We start from the raw sequence: 22,097 nt of genomic DNA, 5'->3' as shown, positions 1-22,097 counted from the left end.
GGGAGGAGCCTTCTCTGTGATGGCCCCAGTCCTTTGCAACGAACTCCCTCTGGAGATATGTATCACCCCGTCCCTCCTGGTTTTTTGCAAAGCTTTGAAGACCTATCTCTGCCAGTGGGCATGGGGCTGTGAGCGGTGAGAGACTGTGAGTGACCGGATTGGATGAATGTGGATGAATGAGTTGAGATGGATGGATTTTTTAAAGAAACTTTCTTACTTTTGTAGCATTTTTTAAAAATTAGATTTCTACACATTGTATTGTATTGTATTTGTTATGCTGCACGCTGTCCTGAGTCAGTTGAGAAATAATAATTTAATTTAATAATAATTTATCAGATTTGTATGCCGCTCCTCTCCGCAGACTCAGGGCGGCTCACAGCAACAATAATAACAATATAACAAATCTAATGTTTAAAAACATCATTAAAACCATACAACACAAACATACCATACATAAACTATATAAGCCTGGGGGGTATCTCAATTCCACCAGACCTGGTGACATAGGTGGGTCTTAAGCAATTTACAAAAGGCAAGGGGGATGTGGGGCAGTTCTAATCTCTGGGAGGAGTTGATTCCAGAGGGCTGGGGCTGCCACAGAGAAGGCTCTTCCCCTGGGGCCCGCCAGATGACATTGTTTAGTCGACGGGACCCGGAGAAGGCCAACTCTGTAGGACCTAACCGGTCTCTGGGATTCGTGTGGCAGAAGGCGGTCTCGGAGGTATTCTGGTCCGATGCCATGTAGGGCTTTATAGGTCATTACTAACACTTTGAATTGTGACTGGAAACTAATTGGCAGCCAGTGCAGGCCGCGGAGTGTTGGAGAGACATGGGTGAAACTAGGTAGCCCCACGATCGCTCTCGTGGCCGCATTCTGCATGATTTGGAGTTTCCAAACACTTTTCAAAGGTAGCCCCACGTAGAGAGCGTTGTAGTAGTCGAATAGTTTCATGTAGATATTAAATAGCAAGACATAAATAGAAAGACAGCATAGAAGTCAAACAAACAAACAAACAAACGAGTAAAATGAACATCTTCATTTGTGGTTAGTTGCAAAGTCATGTCCAATCCGTGGTCAACGTTCCTCCAAGTCTTCCTGTCCTCTACCATCCTGTGGAGTCATTTAAGGTTCCCTTTGCCCTGAAATGTCACGATTTTTCTCAGGCTGCAAACAGGTTTACAAAAAACACCCCTCCTCACTTCCCACCCAATTCCCAATATCTCCCAAGCATTCCTTTCCCTCCTCCCTTCATTTCAATTGTCCAGTTGCGAGTAAAGAGGTCAGCCTTGAGGTCAGGATTCCAAGTAACTCCTCCAATGAAAGAAAACTCTGAGGCTTGAGTTTCCTCAAAATTCCATTTTATTGGGAAAATCCAAATCTGAAAGGTTCCGGTCTTCCCTACCCAAAAGAAAGTCCACGTCCCTGCCCCAGCACCCACATGTCCATCACATTGTCCAATCAATGCACCATCTCCACTGAAGATGCCTCCCAGGAACACCCCTCCTGGTGCAGGTTAGAGTGACCTTGACTCTTGGAGAAAGGATTGCTATTTTGACTATCTCTCCAGTTTCATACAATCCTCCCTCCCAGTTTCCCCTCTACTAAATGTGGCAGGCCTGAAGGTCCAAGGCCCAAAATGTTTTCCAGGCCTGACACATGGAACACTACAAAAAAGAGAGAGAGAGAGAGAGATGATTTACAGACTGTGTTGTCCTCATCACTTCTGAATTAAAAGCAGATGTTCCTGTAAAAACCCTAATAACTTGTTTTGGTGTGGAACGGGAGGTTAAAAAAAATGAATCTCTGGTTTTGATGATTGGACAGAATAAATGATAGAAAGGAAATAATTATGTTGCAATCATAAAGAGGCAAATTTGTATTTATCACTGCTGTGAAGAAGATCAGAAGCTACTTATATATTCCCCCACCCTCTATTTGCAGGGTCTTTGATGCTCTCGGTTTGGTTGTTTGCTTGCAGATGTTTCATTACCAAAGTAGGTGACATCATCAGCGCTAGGAGGGAGGGGGACTTATGGAGTGGAGGAAAAGAGAGGAGGAGGAGAAGGAGAAAGAGCCCCATGTGTCTGGGTGCTATCTGAGCTTGGTTGTTTTCTTGTAGATGTTTCATGGATAACATTATCAGTACTAGAAAGGAGGAGGAGGAGGAGGAGGAGGGAGGGAGGGAGGGAGGGCGAAAGGGAGAGCGAGAAGGAGGTGTCCAGTGAATCTGGGTGCTCTTCAGGTTTGATGGTTTTTCTTGAAGATGTTTCATTGCCAAAGTAGATAACATCATCAATGCTCGGAGAGGGTCCGCAACTTGGGCGTCCTCCTCGATCCACAGCTCACATTAGAGAACCATCTTTCAGCTGTGGCGAAGGGGGCGTTTGCCCAGGTTCGCCTGGTGCACCAGTTGCGGCCCTATCTGGACCAGGACTCACTGCTCACAGTCACTCATGCCCTCATCACCTCAAGGTTCAACTACTGTAATGCTCTCTACATGGGGCTACCTTTGAAAAGTGTTCGGAAACTCCAGATCGTGCAGAATGCAGCTGCGAGAGCAGTCATGGGCTTACCTAGGTATGCCCATGTTTCACCAACACTCCGCAGTCTGCATTGGTTGCCGATCAATTTCCGGTCACAATTCAAAGTGTTGGTTATGACCTTTAAAGCCCTTCATGGCACTGGACCAGAATACCTCCGAGACCGCCTGCTGCCGCACGAATCCCAGCGACCGATTAGGTCCCACAGAGTGGCCCTTCTCCGGGTCCCGTCAACTAAACAATGTCGGTTGGCGGGCCCCAGAGGAAGAGCCTTCTCTGTGGCGGCCCCGGCCCTCTGGAACCAAATCCCCCCGGAGATTAGAACTGCCCCTACTCTCCTTGCCTTTCGTAAGCTCCTTAAGACCCACCTTTGTCGTCAGGCATGGGGGAACTGAGACATCTCCCCCAGGCATTTACAATTTATGAATGGTATGTCTGTATGTATGTTTGTTTAGAAAATTGGGGTTTTTAAAAATATTTTTAAATAGTAATTTAGATTTGTTGTAAATTGTTTTCACTTTGCTGTGAGCCGCCCCGAGTCTGTGGAGAGGGGGGGCATACAAATCTAAATAATAAATAAATAAATAAATAAATAAATAAATAAATAAATAAATAAATAAATAAATGCTAAAAGGGAGTGGGGAAGTATAAGAGAGAGAAGAGAAGAAGGGAAAGGAGAAGGAGGAGGAGAAGAGAGACTGGGAAAAGATGTAGGATGTAGGATGCTTGGCTGCATAGCTAGAGGTATAACAAGCAGGAAGAGGGAGATTATGATCCCGCTATATAGAGCGCTGGTGAGACCACATTTGGAGCACTGTGTTCAGTTCTGGAGACCTCACCTACAAAAAGATATTGACAAAATGGAACGGGTCCAAACACGGGCTACAAGAATGGTGGAAGGTCTTAAGCATAAAACGTATCAGGAAACACTCAATGAACTCAATCTGTATAGTCTGGAGGACAGAAGGAAAAGGGTGGACATGATCGAAACATTTAAATATGTCAAAGGGTTAAATAAGGTCCAGGAGGGAAGTGTTTTTAATAGGAAAGTGGGCACAAGAACAAGGGGACACAATCTGAAGCTAGTTGGGGGAAAGATCAAAAGCAACATGAGAAAATATTATTTTACTGAAAGAGTAGTAGGTCCTTGGAACAAACTTCCAGCAGACGTGGTTGGTAAATCCACAGTAACTGAATTGAAACATGCCTGGGATAAACACATATCCATCCTAAGATAAAATATAGGAAATAGTATAAGGGCAGATTAGATGGACCATGAGGTCTTTTTCTGCCGTCAGTTTTCTATGTTTCTATGTTTCTATGTTTGGTGCTCACAGAGCATGGTTGTTCTTGCAGACGTTTCATCACCAAACTAGGTAACATCATCAGTCCTAGCTTTTTCTTTTATCTCCTTTCTTGCAGTTTTAACTTTTTCTATGGTTTCTCTCTTCTTTTCTTTTTTTTCCCTCACTTTGCACCAATTTGTAATCTGTGTTTTAATTTAAAAAAAAATGAATAAAATTACCCAAAATAATAGATCGAAAAGGAGACGTTTTCGCAGCGAGCCTGAACTTGGAGCCCATCAACCCTACAAATGATTTGGAAGAATTAAAAATGCAAATGGTCATAGTTTCCTTCCTTGGGGTTACCCTTCTCTTCCTCCTGAGAAATACACTTCCTTCTAAAGACCTGAAACAAACACAGGGCAGACAGATGCATTCCTTTTCTTTAAAAAAAAAAAAGTAAAAATCCACTCACGTTTGAATTGAGTAAAGAAATTGCAAAGTGCACATCAGGGTGTTGTTCTCCGGATTGAGAATTGAATTTGCCTTTTTATCTGCACCGCCTAACTGGTCTGTAGCGGTGACACATGGCGAAATCTGGATGGCGTCGGTAAGAGACCGACATAAACGACAGTAGTAAATGAATCCGCCGGTTTTTCTATTTTGGTCACGTTTCCGGCTGGGCCCTGCGTCCATAACTGCCAATAATAATAAAAAATGACAACCTAACATGGTCATCAGGTGTAAGAGGAAAAAAAAGACATCCTTATGTGTAATTCTTTCCATTCATCAGATTATGGAAATCACGTTGCATGTCCCGAAGACGTAACCTGCTATTGAGATGAGATTTATTTTCGGAGTGCAGAGAGCTGACATTAACATAAGTTCTGGGGCTAAATCGTTCCGGCGGGATTTAGACATTAAGCAATTGTTGCCGAATGCCACACACTGTACTTGGCACGGCTCCGCAGCTGCTGTTTGCAGGTTTCCAGGGGTCTTGTTAGAAAATCCCTCTGAAGGCTGACGGCCCCTCCAACAGCCAAATCAGATGAGGAGGAGGAGGCCGTGTGAGAGTCCGGACAGCATCAAGGCAACCTGGGAGCTCCAAGGGGGAAGAAGGAATGGAGTTGTTGGAGAGAGAGAGAGACACACACACACAGCCTGGGCCCTCCAACAGCTCTCAGATTTATTTAATTTATTTATTTATTAGATTAGATTAGACTCGGGGCAGCTCACAACAACAGTAATACAATATACAGAGTACAAGTCCAATTCAAAGTGTTGGTTATGACCGATAAAGCCCTTCATGGCACCGGATCAGAATATCTACAAGACCGCCTTCTGCCGCACGAATCCCAGCGGCTGGTTAGGTCCCACAGAGTTGGCCTTCCCCCAGGTCCCGTCGACTAAACAATGTTGGTTGGCGGGACCCAGGGGAAGGGCCTTCTCTGTGGCAGCCCCGACCCTCTGGAACCAGCTACCCCCAGAGGTTAGGACTGCCCCCACCCTCCTTGCCTTTCGTAAACTTCTTAAAACCCATCTCTGCCATCAGGCATGGGGGAACTGAAACATCTCCCCTTGCCTATGTAGTTTTATGTATGGTATGTTTGTACGTATGCTTTTTTATATAATGGGGTTTTTAGGTTTTTTAATGTAAAATTGTTATTTTAGACTTTAATATTAGATTTGTCATTGTATATTGTTTTTATCACTGTTGTGAGCCACCCCGAGTCTGCGGAGAAGGGCGGCATACAAATCTAATAAATAATAATAATAATAATAATAATAATAATAATAATAATATAAATTAAAAACGAAATTTAAAACCCATAGATATTAAAAACAATTATTACTGCACAATCATACCATTCTCATGTATTACAGTCAGGAAAAAAAGGTGGTAGTGGGGGGAAGAGATCATTATTCCCCCCATGCCTGGCGACATAGATAGATCTTCAACATCTTGCGGAAGGCGGGAAGAGTAGGGGCAATTTGAATCTCCGGGGGGGAGTTGGTTCCAGAGGGCCGGGGCCGCCATACGGGAGGCTCTTCCCCTGGGTCCCGCCAGACGGCATTGTTTAGTGGACAGGACCCAGAGAAGGCCAACTCTGTGGGACCTGATTGATGGAGAATCAACAGCCCCCAGATCTGGAGGTGGCTGATGAAGAGGAAGAGGAACAGCTGGGTCCAGTGCCTGACGCACCGATACACAGAAGGCAGAGGAGAGGAGAGCAGTAGAAATCTATGGGCCAGTCCTTGGGTTGGAAGAGCCGCCACTGTCAAAGTTTAAAATAGCATCCCAGTAAACAGAGTCTGAGGCATGGCCTTCTCAAAGTTACAAGATAAAATCGGATACAAAATACAAAATTTATGAAACCCAAACATAAAACCTAAGTCTGAAGACCCCAGACCATAAAAACCATTCAACCAAATTCATCCAATCACAGTCATACGGTCAGCTGGAACAGAATGTCGGTGCACAATGGCCCTTATGGCGAGAAAGGTAATAAAGTGAGCCAAGTCTCTCTCTCTCTCTCAGTAAATGTCTAACCGAGTCACCGAAAATTTGGGTTCAGTTCTGGTCCTTAAGATGAGGAATACTTGTAGTCCAGCTGGGCCTTATGTCCGTTTCTGTCGTGCCTCTTCTCTCCACCTTTCTTCCTTTGCTGTAAAAGGTTTTGCTTTTATATTTCCAGCTAGTCAGGATTGACCTTCTGGCAATGGGCAGAGGGAAGGGAGGGAGGGAGGGAGAGAGGGAGGGAACATAGAAACATAGAAACATAGAAAACTGACGGCAGAAAAAGACCTCATGATCCATCTAGTCTGCCCTTGTACTATTTCCTGTATTTTATCTTAGGATGGATATATGTTTATCCCAGGCATGTTTAAATTCAATTACTGTGGATTTACCAACCATGTCTGCTGGAAGTTTGTTCCAAGGATCTACTACTCTTTCAGTAAAATAATATTTTCTCATGTTGCTTTTGATCTTTCCCTCAACTAACTTCAGATTGTGTCCCCTTGTTCTTGTGTTCACTTTCCTATTATAAACACTTCCCTCCTGGACCTTATTTAACCCTTTAACATATTTAAATATTTTGATCATGTCCCCCCTTTTCCTTCTGTCCTCCAGACTATACAGATGGAGTTCATGAAGTCTTTCCTGATACGTTTTATGCTTAAGACCTTCCACCATTCTTGTAGCCCGTCTTTGGACCCGTTCAATTTTGTCAATATCTTTTTGTAGGTGAGGTCTCCAGAACTGAACATAGTATTCCAAATGTGGTCTCACCAGCGCTCTATATAAGGGGATCACAATCTCCCTCTTCCTGCTTGTTATACCTCTAGCTATGCAGCGAAGCATCCTACTTGTTTTCCTATGGCCCGACCACACTGCTCACCCATTTTGAGACTGTCAGAAATCACTACCCCTAAATCCTTCTCTTCTGAAGTTTTTGCTAACACAGAAGGAAGGAAGGAAGGTATTAGGTAAATTCAAGTGGTGCATTCTTATCAATATTGATCCATTCTTATCAACATTGCAGCGAGTCATTCATCAAACAGTTGACCGTTGAAAATGGGGTCGTGGAAGGTTCAGGCAGTCAATAAGGAAAAAACTGGGGAGCTGTGGCGGAATGTGGTCTGGATTCCCAAGAGCGAAGGAGGGGCTGCCTTTCAGAGAACCAAGAGACAGCAAAGTTGAGATAGTTTGTGGATGGGAAGAAGAAAGTAAAGATGGCTACTCCCTAGTAATCCTCACTGCGTACTGATAATGTTATCTAGGTGGGTCATGAAATGTGGGCAAGTCATCCGCCAAGCTCAGAGAGCCCCAAGGAGCCCACAGCCCTCATCCCCACTCCTTTTAGATTTATATACTGCTTCACAGTGCTTTCCAGCCAGGGCTGGGCAGCAGGCAGGACAGGGTGGAACGCAGTTCCACCGGCGTAAATGAAGATGTGTGTGCAGCTCCAGCTGATCGGCGGCTGTCACTTCCTGGATTACTAGTCTCAGCTCAGCTCTCTTTTTCCCCCCCTGCTGCTGCTGCTGCTACTACGTCTGTGCTCCTTGCTTTTTTCCTCTTTCCTCCTTCCTGGCCTCGGATGAGCTTCCCTCTCTCCTGCCCGGCTCCCCTCCAGCCTCACGCGGCCACCTCCCACCTGAGGTGCAAGCAGAAGGCCTGGGTGGAAGCGGCGCTGGCAGCATTTATGCTTCTGGCAGCACCCGTTCGCCTAGCTACCCAGCCTGAGGCAGGGGGGCACCCAGGAAGGAGAGTGTGGGAAACGCGAAGCAAATTGTCACCCCAGCAAGCGACACTGGTAAGGTTGTAAGTTGAGGACTTAACAGTTCACTTGAATGATGATGATCATTCAAGCCACTCCCACCTGGTCTCATGACCGGCAAGCCACTCCTACCCAGTCATATGACCATTAAGCCACACCCTCAAAATAAGCCATACCCACAGACAGTGTGGTAGTAAAACCTTTGGCTGCCCATTATTGTTTCCAGCCCATTCTAAGTGGTTTACACTCTTGCCCCCAACAATTTGGGTTCTCATTTTACCCACCTTGGAAGGATGGAAGGCTGAGTCAATCTGGAGCTAGTCAGGATTGACCTCCTGGCAATGGGCAGGGTGAATGAAGGAAGGAAGGAAGGAGGGAGAGAGGGAGGGAGGGAGGGAGGGAGGGAAGGAAGGAAGGAAGGACAATAGTTCTTAGACTTATATACTGCTTCCCAGTGTTTTACAGCCCTCTCTAAGTGGTTTACAGAGTCAGCCTCTTGCCCCCAACAATCTGAGTCCTCATTTTACCCACCTTGGAAGGATGGAAGGCGGTCAGGATGGTGTAGAGATTTATGAAATGATCAGTTATTAATTAATTACTGGTTTCCCAGCACCTGACAGCCTTTTGACGTCAAGAAGCTGACAGGTTCAGTGATTTGGATAAGCAAGTGACAGGCATGGCCAATCATCATTGATGCTGACGTGCAGCTGCTAAAGTATAAGATGACGTCACCTGCTCACCTGAAGAAACAAAGCAACTTAGGATTCCAGTTAGGAAGAATAGGAGTAGTAGGTCAATTCCAATTCCTATGACAAGGCATCATGTAAAACAGATATAGACAATTTGCAAGAGTATTGGGACATCCCTGGTGGAACAAAATGTTCAACTTTTGCTATTATTGGGGAAATGGGCAATTATTTCTCCTTCTCCTCCTCTTTCTCCTCCTTCTCCTCTTTCTCCTTCTCCTTCCTGCTCCTCTTCCTCCTCCTTCATCTCCTCCTTTTTCTCTCTTCCTTCCTTTCCTCCTTCCCCCTCTTCTCCTTCCCCCTTTCCTTCTCTTTCTCCTTCTTCTTCTCCCTCTCCTTCTCCTCTTTCTCCTCCTCTTTCTCCTTCTCCTTCCTGCTCCTCTTCCTCCTCCTTCATCTCCTCCTTTTTCTCTCTTCCTTCCTTTCCTCCTTCCCCCTCTTCTCCTTCCCCCTTTCCTTCTCTTTCTCCTTCTTCTTCTCCCTCTCCTTCTCCTCTTTCTCCTCCTCTTTCTCCTTCTCCTTCCTGCTCCTCTTCCTCCTCCTTCATCTCCTTCTTTTCCTCCTTTTCTTTTTCTCTCCTACTTCCTTTCCTCCTTCCACCTCTCCTTCTCCTCTTTCTCCTCCTTCTCCTCCTTCTCCCTCTCCCTCTCCTTCTCCTCTTTCTCCTTCTCCTTCCTGCTCCTCTTCCTCCTCCTTCATCTCCTTTTTCTCTCTTCCTTCCTTTCCTCCTTCCCCCTCTTCTCCTTCCCCCTTTCCTTCTCTTTCTCCTTCTCCTTCTCCCTCTCCTTCTCCTCTTTCTCCTTCTCCTCCTTCCTGCTCCTCTTCCTCCTCCTTCATCTCCTTCATCTCCTTCTTTTCCTCCTTCCCCCACTCCTTCTCCTCTTTCTCCTTCTCCCTCTCCCTCTCCTTCTCCTCTTTCTCCTTCTCCTTCCTGCTCCTCTTTCTCCTCCATCTCCTTCTCCTCCTTCCTTTCCTCCTTCCCCCACACCTTCTCCTCTTTCTCCTTCTCCCTCTCCTCTTTCTCCTCCTTCTCCTTCCTGCTCCTCTTTCTCCTCCATCTCCTTCTTCTCCTTCTTTTCCTTTTCTCCTCCTTCCTTTCTTCCTTCCCCCACTCCTTCTCCTCTTTCTCCTTCTCCCTCTTCTTCTCCTTCTCCTCTTTCTCCTTCTCCTCCTTCCTGCTCCTCTTTCTCCTCCTTCATCTTCTCCTTCTTTCCTCCTGCTTCCTTCTCCTTCCTCCTCCTTCTCTTCCTCCATCTCCCTTTTCCCTCCTCTTCCCCTAGTTCTCCCCTTTTCTATTCCCCTCCTCCTTCTCTTCTCTACTGTCGCCTCTCTTTAATCATCCTCAATTAACATCTGTGGCAAACCCAGACCTTGGTTCGGGCCAGGGCTCTGCATCTGGAGGACTAGAGAGGGACGCGGGAATGGCGAGGCTCCTTGAGGATGTCAAACATTTTAGAGTGTGTTGGTTTAGAAGCTTACTAAATTTAAACACAAGCATTAACACAGCCTTAGGCTCTCTTGACAGATATAAACTCTTCCTTGGGGGATTGCGGTAATGCTGTCTAATCAGCTTAAGGAGTTAATTAAACAGCTGTCACTTAGTTTCTTAATTCGGGGACTTGATGCTAAATAAGATCTGAAATTAGTTTTGCATGGCTGAGGCGTGATCTTTTGATGCACCGGATGATAGCTGCCAGCTCAAGAGGAAAGGGGCCAGACGGGAGAGGTGTGAATTGAATCAAGAGATTCAACAGCCGTCTCTCTCCAACTGGGAAACTTTTTAGATGAGTGAACTTCCACTCCCAGAATCCCTCCTCCTCTTTGTAAACCCCACACTCTTCTAGCACCGATGCTGTTGCCTAGATGGGCGATGAGATGTCTGTACGGGTCCAAAGATGGGCTGCAAGAATGGTGGAAGGTCTTAAGCATAAAACCTATCAGGAAAGACTTCATGAACTCAATCTGTATAGTCTGGAGGACAGAAGGGAAAGGGGGGACATGATCAAAACCTTTAAATATGTCCAAGGGTTAAATAAGGTCCAGGAGGGAAGTGTTTTTAATAGGAAAGTGAACACAAGAACAAGGGGACACAATCTGAAGTTAGTTGGGGGAAAGATCAAAAGCAACATGAGAAAATATTATTTTACTGAAAGAGTAGTAGATCCTTGGAACAAACCTCCAGCAGACGTGGTAGATAAATCCACAGTAATTGAATTTAAACATGCCTGGGATAAACATATATCCATCCTAAGAGAAAATACAGAAAATAGTACAGACTAGATGGACCATGAGGTCTTTTTCTGCTGTCAGTCTTCTATGTTTCTATGTAAGAAAATATCCAGTTTGGTCATCAGCACTTAATTTTTTTTAAGTGCCAAAAAATGCCCTCCTGTAGCTTTTTTGTGAGCCAAAAATCAGCTGGCCGGCACATACATGCACGTTGGAGCTGAGCTAGGACAGGAGCTGGCTCACGGTCCAGCAGATACGGCTCTACGTGCTACTTGTGGCACCTGCGCCATAGATGCACCATCACTGACCTACAAGGTCCCTTCCAACTCGGTAAATCTAAATCTAACCTCAGAGATCACTAAGGACACCCCACAGTCCTTATTTTATTTATTCAATTTTTATGCCGCCCTTCCCCTTAGACTCAGGGTGGAAAAGATTGAAGGCAAAGTGGATAAAGAAAAGACCTGGTCATGGCTTACAAGTGGAACACTCAGAAAGGAGACAGAAGGACTAATACTGGCGGCACAAGAACAGGCCATTAGAACAAATGCTGTCAAAGCCAGAATTGAAAAATCAACAGACGATCCAAAGTGCAGACTCTGTAAAGAAACAGATGAAACAATCAATCAAATACTCAGCTGCTGCAAAAGGATCGCACAGACTGACTACAAGCATAGACATGATGCTGTGGCACAGATGATCCACTGGAACTTGTGCCGCAACTACCATTTCCCAGTGGCAAAGAACTGGTGGGATCATAAGCCCGAAAAAGTGGTTGAAAATGAGCAAGCAAAACTACTGTGGGACTTCCGACTTCAGACTGACCAAATTCTGAAGCATAACACACCAGACATCCTGATTGTGGAGAAAAAGAAAGTATGGATCATCGACATCGCAATCCCAGGGGACAGCAGAATTGAGGAGAAGCATCTAGAGAAATTAGTGAAATACGAAGATCTAAAAATCGAGCTGCAACGACTCTGACATAAGCCCGTGAAAGTGGTCCCAGTGGTACTTGGCACGCTGGGTGCAGTGCCAAGGATCTCAGCGGACATTTGAAAACCATCGGAATTGACAAAATCTCCACCTGTCAATTACAAAAAGCTGCTTTACTGGGATCGGCAAACATAATTTGCCGCTACATGACGCAGTCCTAGGTGCTTGGGAAGCGCACGACTGGTGATGAAATATGAAATCCAGCATAGTGGTCTCATTTGCTTTGTTGTGTTGACATTAATAATAATAATTATTATTATTATTAATATTATTATTAATATTATTATTAATATTAATATTATTTATTAGATTTGTATGTCGCCCCTCTCCGAGGACTTGGAGTGACTCACAGCAACAATAAAATACAATAGAATACAAATCCAATATAAACTATATTAAAAAAAACACGTTATTATTAAAAACTAGCAATTATAAAACAGTCACACCAATCTCAAATGTTTAAGTCAGAAAAGGTGAGGGGGGGGATTGCTTGGTGGCATAGGTGGATCTTCTCCTGTCTTCTCCCCCATGCTTGGCGGCATAGATTGCTTCTTCTCCTGTCTTCAGAAGGTGTGGAGAATAGCTTGATCCCCTCTTCTTTATGGCAACCCCTGAGATATTGGAAGACTGCCTGGTCCTTCTCTTCTCTAGACTAATCTTGCCCAGTTCCTGCGACCGTCCTTCATATGTTTTAGTCTCCAGGCCTTTGATCATTTAGATAGATTCAGATTAAAAGAGTTGGAAGGGACCTTGGAGGTCATCTACTCCAGTGTTTCCCAACCTTGGCAACTTGAAGGTATTTGAACTTCAACTCCCAGAATTCCCCAGCCAGCAAATGCTGACTGGGGAATTCTGGGAGTTGAAGTCCAGATATCTTCAAGTTGCCAAGGTTGGGAAACACTGATCTAGTCCAACCCACCGCCCATGCAGGAGACCCTACACCATTTCTGCAACTGTTTGTCCTATGTTCTAGCCTCCAGCACCCTTTCTAGAGTCTCAACATATTTTTCATATTGTATCGACCAAAACTGGATGCAATATTCCAAATGTGGGTGAAAGCTGTTGATGAATTTTAATGTGGTTTTCTTTCTTTCTGTGGTACATTGTATGTTTGATGCTCCACGTAGAACCTCCGTGGCACTTGGTGGGAGTTAATTGCCAATCCGGTTCCCCTGCTTCCCCCCCCTCCCGCCAATGCCTTCAAATTATGTATTGAAAATCCCCCATGCCACTAATGTCCTGAAACATTTTGATGGCATTTTAATGGCTCTTTAATTCGGTATTGTATTAAGGAAACAAAGAGCAGCTCTCAATTGTAGTTAAAGCTAATAGGCTTATCTGCAGGCTCTCCAATATATTAATAATTTGGAAAACTTTGCTGCAACTATTACATACTTGGTTGCTAAGGATCCGGATTTTGAATTTTTGATAGTATCAGACCTGCCCCAACCTGATCCCCTAGGACAGGGGTCTGCAACCTGAAGCTCTGGACCCATGTGTGGCTCTTTCAACCCTATGCTGTGGCTCCCTGTCGCTTAGTATATGTGTCATAACCACCAATGTGTGACACTTGGTGGCACGTGATTTATTGAGCTGTTTTGAGCCATCTTTGGGGGGGGGTAGTTCAAATTGTTTTTGTTGCATGCAGAAATTAAACTCTGCAGCAGTTGATTGATTTCATAAACGCAACATACAGTGGTAAGTCTACCTAAGAACGCCTCTACTTAAGAACTTTTCTAGATAAGAACCAGGTATTCAAGATTTTTTTGCCTCTACTTAAGAACCGTTTTCCACTTAAGAACCCAAGCAAGGGAAAAATTTCCCAGGAAATTTGAGAGCGGCACGAAGGCCTGGCCAGTTTTCTGCCATTCCCCCTTTAATCCCGGCGATCTGGGATGCCAGAGGAGCCTTTTGGTGACACTTAAGGAGGCTTTGGCAGTCCAGAGCGAACGAAGAATTTTCCTTTCTCTGGGCGCTTGGAGAATGTTGTGGTTAGCTCTGGCCCAGCTCCTGCCCCAAGGAATGTGCAGGTGGATGTGGGGGAGACATCCACATGCCGCAGGCCTGTTTTGCTCCCGATGGAATCTGCCAATGAAGCCTCCTCTGACCAAGTCAGCATGAGTGACAGGGAAGAGGGGAGTTTGGCAGACAGCCCAGGAGGAGATCAATCAACTGTATCATGTTTGGATTCTGAACAAGAATTAATGACAAATCACACATGCGTAGAGTGATGCATAGGAGACAACAACTAAAGGATTATTACAAGAGAAAATGAGGCCACCTGTGGTTGGGTGGGGCTCCAGTAATTAGGGCTGCTGCTATAAATAGCAGGGTGTGGGTTTGGCCGTTGTGAAAGAGTATCTGATCGTAATTCGTCAGGAATCCTGGGTTGCTGGTTTCTGGATTTTGCTTGTTGATTTTTCTTGCCTTTGAAAACAAAGCAGAGCAACGTGTGTGTGTGTGTGTGTGTGTGTGTATCTCACTTCGTTGGAAGAAGAAGGGGTGTGAAGTTTCTTCACAGCTGCTAGCTAAGTACTTAATGACTGCTTAAGGTTAATTGTAAAGACTACCCGGTTGTTTTGGGACGAGTGCTCTTTGCAATACAAAAAGAGTGCTTAGTTTATTTTGAATTTTGGGATAAAGAACATTGTTTTGAATTTTCAAATGTGTGTGTGTCTGGAATTTGTACCCTTGAATTTTCGGGAGGCTCCTACCAGAGAGCCCGGCAGAACAGAGCGGGAATAAACTTCTGCCAGCACCCCGAGAAAAGAAACGCTCCCTTCGCTCTGGGCAGCCAAGGAGTCACCACAGCGAAGGAAAGGCACCGGCTATCTGGACAGAACATTGTGGCTCCTGGTGTTTTCTTTTGGGTGAGAAACGGGCCAAATGGCGTGGTTAAGGTTGCTGATCCCTGCCTTAGGAAAGTAAAACCATCGACTCCATTTGGTTGAAGTGAAACAGACAGGTAGTCCTTGACTTACAATTATAACAATTATAATTTATTTATAATTCCAAATGATGCTAACTGTAGTCTATAGTGTTTTCTTCTTGTCCCTTCCAAGGTCCCTTTGAATTCTATGAATCTGTATTCTGTGTTCTGTTCTATATAATAGATATAATTCAGCCGGGGGTGGGGGGGTATTGCTAATTCAGCCAATATTTTGTATGCCAAAATTGATTTCCCTGTTTGAATCTCGGGGTCATTTCAATTTTTTTTTAACCAAAAAATCTCCCAAACCCCTGTTTGCAGAATTTTCTACTTACCGGATAATCACACTTAAGGCTAATCATTCTACCAATTGAATCATTTCAATAATCCAGTATTAGTTACGGCTGGAAAAAACCGCAGTCCTCTTTCAAAATGTTTGGTATGGTTTAAATATCTACCCCCCTCTTTTTCCTTCCTTCCTTCCTTCCTTCCTTCCTTCCTTTCATTCTTTTTTCTTTCTTTCTTTCCTTCTTTTCTTTCTTTCTTTCCTTCTTTTCTTTCTTTCTTTCTTTCTTTCTCCTTCATTCCTCCCTTCTGTCTTTCTTTCTCTCTCTCTTCCTTCCTTTCATTCTTTTTTCTTTCCTTCCTTCCTTTTCTTTCTTTCTTTCTTTCTTTCTCTTTCCTTCCTTCCTTCCTTCCTTCTTTCTTTCCTTCCTTCCTCCCTTTCTTCCTTCCTTCCTTCCTTCTTTCTTTCTCTTTGTGAAATTAGCAACATCCTAGATTTTTTACTTCTTTTCTTTCTTTCTTTCTCCTTCATTCCTTCTTTCTTTCTCTCTTCCTTCCTTCCTTTCATTCTTTTTTCTTTCCTTCCTTCGTTTTCTTTCTTTCTCTTTCCTTCCTTCCTTCCTTCTTTCTTTCTTTCCTTCCTTCCTCCCTTTCTTCCTTCCTTCCTTCCTTCTTTCTTTCTCTTTGTGAAATTAGCAACATCCTAGATTTTTTGAAATCATTTACACGCTGGGAAATGACCCATATATCTCTGGGGAAGCTCTCTTAAGTATTCTGCTTTGTGTCTAGCAAATAAAATCATTTCTTAGCGTATTTTCCCTCGGGGGTATCCTGCAATCCTCTCAACCTTAGAAGACCCCGTAGTAGGAGCGCTTTATTTCCAAAGATCCCTCTTGTTGTTTAATCTGGTCAGAGAGCTTGTCATTTCTTTTCTCCAGAGCTGAGAGAGAAGGATTTCAAACGCCCAGGCTCATTAAAGAGAGATTCATGGTTTATGCCAGCGCAAGCAAACATTCCTCTAAAGAATAGAGCTAGTCCTCGCTTTACGACTGCAATTGAACCCCAAATTTCTGGTGTTGAGGGAGACCTTGGTTAAGCGAGCTTTGCCCTGTTTTACAACATTCCTTGCCGCAATAGTGAAAAGTGAATCATTGCGGTTGTTAACTGAGTGATGCCATTGTTAAGCCAATCTGGCTTCCCCATCGACTTTGCTGGTCAAAAGATCACCAAAGGGGAATCAGGTGACCCTGGGGACATGGCAACCATCATAAATCCATGCCAGTTGCCCAGCATTTTGAATTTTTATCACATGACCCTGGAGATAATCTGCAAAGGTCATCACTGTGAAACGGTCACTTTTTCCAGTGCCATTGCAATTTGGAGTGGTCACTAAATGAAAGGTAGGGGTTCGGGAAAACCTCTAGCTAAGATTCTGTGCAGTTTGGAGAACCCCCAAATCCCACTCCTCCTCCTTCAAATTCCACCTCCTTCTAGAACTGATGATGTTACCTTGTTTGGCTAATGAAATACTGTATCTGCAAGAAAACCACCAAACTCAGAGAATACTAGCAACCTCACAGTCTTCCTCGTCTTCACAAAGCCCTCTCCTTCTAATTCTGATTATGTTATGTAGTTGGGTGATGAAATGTTTGCAAGAAAGAAACTGAGTACCAAGGACCTCTTATTTCAACCCCAACATTACAAATATTCTCCTTTATTGGCACCTCACATTCTTCCTATTTCAGCTCACGAAAACAAAAATTGAAAACTTAAACTAAGGGGCATAACGTTTGCTAACAATCCATTTCCAGGTTACACTACCACAGCCTAAACTCTACCATGCATAATTCATCCCCCCCTATTTAATCTCAGGAGAAGTGGGAAGGAATTCCAAAAGGCATCACAAATCTCGGTAACTCTAATCCTGACAATTAAACTGTTCTGTCCCAGCACCGAGCCCCCAAAAATCAGATGCACACCACCGGATTAAGAAATAAAGGATGTTACTTAAGGTCTTATTTAAGAGTCTTTTCTCAAAGAAGTTAAATACTAGCAAAAACTTCACCGCTCTGATTATAAAGTCTTTAGCAGCTGGCCAAAATCCCAGGAGTAGATAAATACAACAACTAATTACTGGATTGCAGTAGGTTTTCTTATCTTGGTGAGCTTATCTTGGTGAGCCTTGGTGGTGCAGTGGTTAGAGTGCAGTAGTGCAAGCTGCTTTTGCTGACCGCTGGCTGTAGTTCAGCATTTCAAATCTCATCAGGCTCAAGGTCGACTCAGCCTTCCATCCTTCCGAGGTGGGTCAAATGAGGACCCAGATGGGGCAATATGCCGACTCTGTAAACCGCTTAGAGAGGGCTAGAAAGCACTGTGAAGTGGTATATAAGTTTAAATGCTAAGGGCTATTGCCATCTTCGACTTACAAAATTTGGCTGAAAGCCCAGATCTCAATTAAGGAAGCCAAGAATAGTAGTCCTTTTAAAACACAGGCCGAAAATATGGGAACTGAAACTAGATGTGTAAGATTGAATGATGTTGTTCTCTGCACTGGAGTGATTCATGACTCTGTCTTAAATATGCTGAGGACGTGGCCCAGTAGTCAGCAGTGTTACTCAGGAGGAAACCTCCTCCTGAGTAATCACTATTGCCTTGCAAATCCTAACATCCAGAAGAAGCTCCTCCTCTTCTCCTGAGTCACTCATCTCAGGATTATTATTATTATTATTATTATTATTATTATTATTATTAATTAGATTTTGTATGCCGTCCCTCTCTGAAGACTCGGGGCGGCTCACAACAATGATAAAAACCATATTATAATGGCAGAAATCTAATATTAAAAAACTAAAAACCCTATCATAATTAAAAACCAAACAGCACATACATACCAAACATAAATTATAATAAGCCTGGGGGAAAGATGTCTCAAATCACCCATGCCTGGCGGTATGGGTGAGTCTTAAGTAGTTTACAGAAGACAAGGAGGGTGGGAGTAGTTCTAATCTCTGGGGGGGAATTGATTCCAGAGGGCTGGGGCTACCACAGAGAAGGCTCTTTCCCTGGGGCCCGCCAGACGACATTGTTTAGTCAATGGGACCCGGAGAAGGCCAACTCTGTGGGACCTTATCGGCTGCTGGGATTCGTGCGGTAGCAGGTGGTTCCGGAGGTACTCTGGTCCAATGCCATGTAGGGCTGTGCAGAAGGCCCTGTTTGCATCCTGGTTAGGATGTGCAGAAGGTCCTGGTTGCTCTCCAGCCTCTGACCCCACATCCTCTTCCCTGTCATTTTTGGGTGCTGTTGTGGTTGGCTCTGGGTCAGCTCCTGCAACGGGGAATTTGGACGTTGCTTCAGGGGAATTCTCAGGTTCACAGAGACTGGTGTTATTGCCAGCAGATTCTGATAGTGAAGATTCACTGCCAAGGACAGACAGTAGGGGAGAGGAATCAGAAGGAGAGATGAGTGCAGCCAGCCCATCAGTTAATGCTCCCATTAGTGAGATGTCAGAATCAGAGGAGGATCCGGTTGTGGGTGCCCGTGTGCGCAGGCTCATGGCAAGAAGGGCCCAGCTGCGTAGGCGGCGTCGAAGATAAGTGAGAACACCTGTTGCAGAGGCAATTAGGTTAATGTGTGTAGTGATAACTTACGGGCATTGGGGAGTGTGCGTGTGGGCATTTATCCGTTGGAGAAAGGCCATTGCTACTGTTTGGATTATTCCAGGACTTCTACTGACTTTTTGGACACTTCACAGTTAAATAACTCTGTGGATTCATTGAAGATTCACAGCTGCCTTAATTGCTCGCTTGTTTTGTCTTTTGCCGCATTCCAGGACTGTTATCTAGGTGAGAGAAATTTGGCTCTTTTTAGAGTATGTGCTCACAAAACTGTTTGGATAAACTTACTTGCATTTATTCTGCGACGGTGTGTGTGTTTGAACTTGCATTCCTAACTCACTGTGGGCTATTCGTGGAAGGGATCCTGGCATAACAGGTGCCCAGAAAAAAAAAGCCTGTACCACGGCTCCACTGTCTCTGCGTCCTCTGGGTCCATTACTAATTGCGTGGGACACGAGTGGGCCACAACAAACATTGTAAAAACAATTTTCTCACGGTAAAAATAACCAAACCATCATGGTACAGCCAGATAATTTCTTCTCATGTCTATAAGCATTGAATTTCCTGGTTTGTTCAGTTTGGGATTGTTTAACACATTTGTTTGCATCCAGTTAATTTTGAGGCCAATCTCGGCAGGTTTACTCCGTGGTAAAGCCTGTCACATTTCTGGGAGGAAAAAAAAAAAGCAAATCCCGAAAGATGGGGAGAAAAGAGGCTTTGCTTTGCATCTCTCTGAAAGCAACAGCTTGCTTTTGAAGTAGCATAAAGGATCCCTGTTCCTTTAAAGTATCACAGCTTTCTCTCTGTCTCATGTTAGATTAGAAAAACTGATATATACCGAATACAAGGTAGGAAAAGTCAACTCTTTCCTTCCCAACCCTTTGTGTCACGTTCCCTTCTACAAGTAAAATCAGGTCAAACTTGACAAACCACGAAGTGAAAACTATTTAGATAACCAATTAAGGACTTTGAGGGGGAGATTTGGGTGATTGCCATTCGCCAGAATCAAATAAAACCAAGATTTTCATTTACTCTTAGTTTTCGAGGGGTTGTTTTTGTTTCCTTCTGTTGGAAGGCCTGTCCATCTGGGTTCAGTCCCAAGCAGGCAGGGGTTCCAACTTACTTTATTATTTATTTTATTTATTTATTTTGTCCAATACACAATGGGGGTTTTAGTGGATATATATATATATATATATATACATGATGAAGGTTATAGAGGAGATACTCATAGTAAAATACATGTATATCTAAGAAAGAATAGAAAAGAAGATATAGTAATAGAACATATCAATGAAAGAATAGAAGAAGAGATATAGGAATGGAAGAAAGGTATAGGAGATATAGGAGAGCAATAGGACAGGGGATGGAAGGCACTCTAGTGCACTTGTACTCGCCCCTTATTGACCTCCTAGGAATCTGGATAGGTCAACCGTAGATAATCTAAGGGTAAAGTGTTGAGGGTTTGGGGATGACACTATGGAGCCCGGTAATGAGTTCCACGCTTCGACAACTCGGTTACTGAAGTCATATTTTTACAGTCAAGTTTGGAGCGGTTAATATTAAGTTTAAATCTGTTGTGTGCTCTTGCGTTGTTGTGGTTGAAGCTGAACTAGTCGCCGACAGGCAGGACGTTGCAGCATATGATTTTGCGGCAATACTTAGATCTTGTTTAAGCCGTCTTAGTTCTAAACTTTCTAGGCCCAGGATTGAAAGTCTACTTAAAGTGACCAGACGTCTCACTTTCAGTGGGACAGTCATGTCTTTTCATCATTTGTCCCGTGTCCCACGCACTTTGAAACATGTCCAGTTTTTTTTCCTCCAAACCAGCCCCCTTGGGAAGAGGCTGGAGGGAGGGGATTCCGTGCTCTCTACTTCTGCCTCGCCCTCCCTAGCTTGGCCAGAGGTCTCTGCCCACTGTGCAGGGTCTTTGCTCACCCGTTTTCCCTGCCCTGCCCCCAGACTGGCCCAGTTGTGTCCCAGCGCTGCAGCCCTGCGACCCAGAAAGAGCTTAAGGGCCAGCCGGGACTCTGCTGGCTGCTTTTCCTTCCCAGCCACCTGCTCCAACCACCTGCTTTTCCTTCCCAGCCACCAGCCAGCTGCGTGTGTTAGTAACAGGGCAGTGGAACTGGGGGGTCATCCTTCCATTCCCCCCCACCCTGCAGCTGGCCTTCTATGTCGGTCTTGAGCCAGGAGGTGTGTGTGAAAGCGCAGCAGAGGAACTTGGAGGGCGGGTCAGGGTGTTGTCCGGGTTCGCTGGGCAGAAACTCCGCAGGAAAAGGGAAGCACCTGCTGAGCCTTCGGACCCGCTTCACCCCTCCGCCTTGGCCTCCACCTGGGCACCATTGGGGCAGGGAAGAGAGAGAAAGAGAGAGAGAAAAGAGAGGAAAAGGGAGAAAGAAAGAGAGTGAGAAAGAGAAATAAAATGGGAAGAAGAGAGAGAGAAAAAGAGAGAAGGACGGAAGGAGGGAGAGAGAAAGACAGATAGAGGGAGAAAGGAAGAGAGAGAGAAAGAGAGAGCAAAAAAGAGAGGAAGGAAGAGAGAAAGAAAGAGGGATGGAGAGAGAGAGAAAGAAAGAGGAAGGAAGGAAGGAAGGAAGAGAGAGAAAGAGGAAGGGAGAAAGAAAGAGAGAGAAATAGAAAGGATGGAAGGAAGAGAGAGCGAGAGAGTGAGAAAAATATATATATTGTAGGGTCTAGAATGGAGTGTGCCTATTGTTATTGCCATCTATTTGCAAATGGACTCAGACAATACACTGCTTATAAATCATTTAAAGTACATATGTTAAACAAAAACGTATAAATAAAGAACAGAAAGATATAAGGACGGAGGGAAGGAAGGAAGGAAGGTTGAAGGTCAACTTTCAACTGATAACGTTTTGTCTTTCAGGAAGCAGAGATCTTAAACACCGCCATCCTCACAGGAAAGACAGTGGCTGTCCCCGTTAAGGTGATCTCGGTGGAAGAAGACGGAACCGTGACAGATCTTGTCGAGTCCGTGGAGTGCAGGTCCTCAGATGAAGATGTGATTAAGGTAGGTGTTTGCACTGGTGAGCTCTTAAAATCAGTCCGTATAAACCCCTGGCCCTCTCACTAAGGGAGGTATGTTTAAGACTCGCCCATGGGACCTCATTATAGTGTCAGCGTTCCAATATCCATTGAAAGCAGAATTCCGAGGCAGGTAGATTCCTCAA

General features: G+C 44.5%; 1 protein-coding gene across 5 annotated transcripts in view; it reads left to right on the top strand.

Moving 5' to 3' along the window:
• LOC139173059 (transmembrane protein 132D-like) overlaps nucleotides 1-22,097 on the top strand; it is a 504,596-nt gene that overhangs the window by 438,137 nt on the left and 44,362 nt on the right. For all 5 annotated transcript variants that reach the window (XM_070762526.1, XM_070762529.1, XM_070762530.1 and 2 more), the window contains one exon: nucleotides 21,794-21,937. In XM_070762526.1, coding sequence (XP_070618627.1) covers nucleotides 21,794-21,937 — 144 coding nt within the window. The remainder of the gene's footprint in view (nucleotides 1-21,793; nucleotides 21,938-22,097) is intronic.

This window comes from Erythrolamprus reginae, chromosome 10, assembly GCF_031021105.1.
Source record: "Erythrolamprus reginae isolate rEryReg1 chromosome 10, rEryReg1.hap1, whole genome shotgun sequence".
NCBI lineage: Eukaryota > Metazoa > Chordata > Lepidosauria > Squamata > Dipsadidae > Erythrolamprus > Erythrolamprus reginae.
This window is presented reverse-complemented; position numbering and strand designations above follow the sequence as displayed.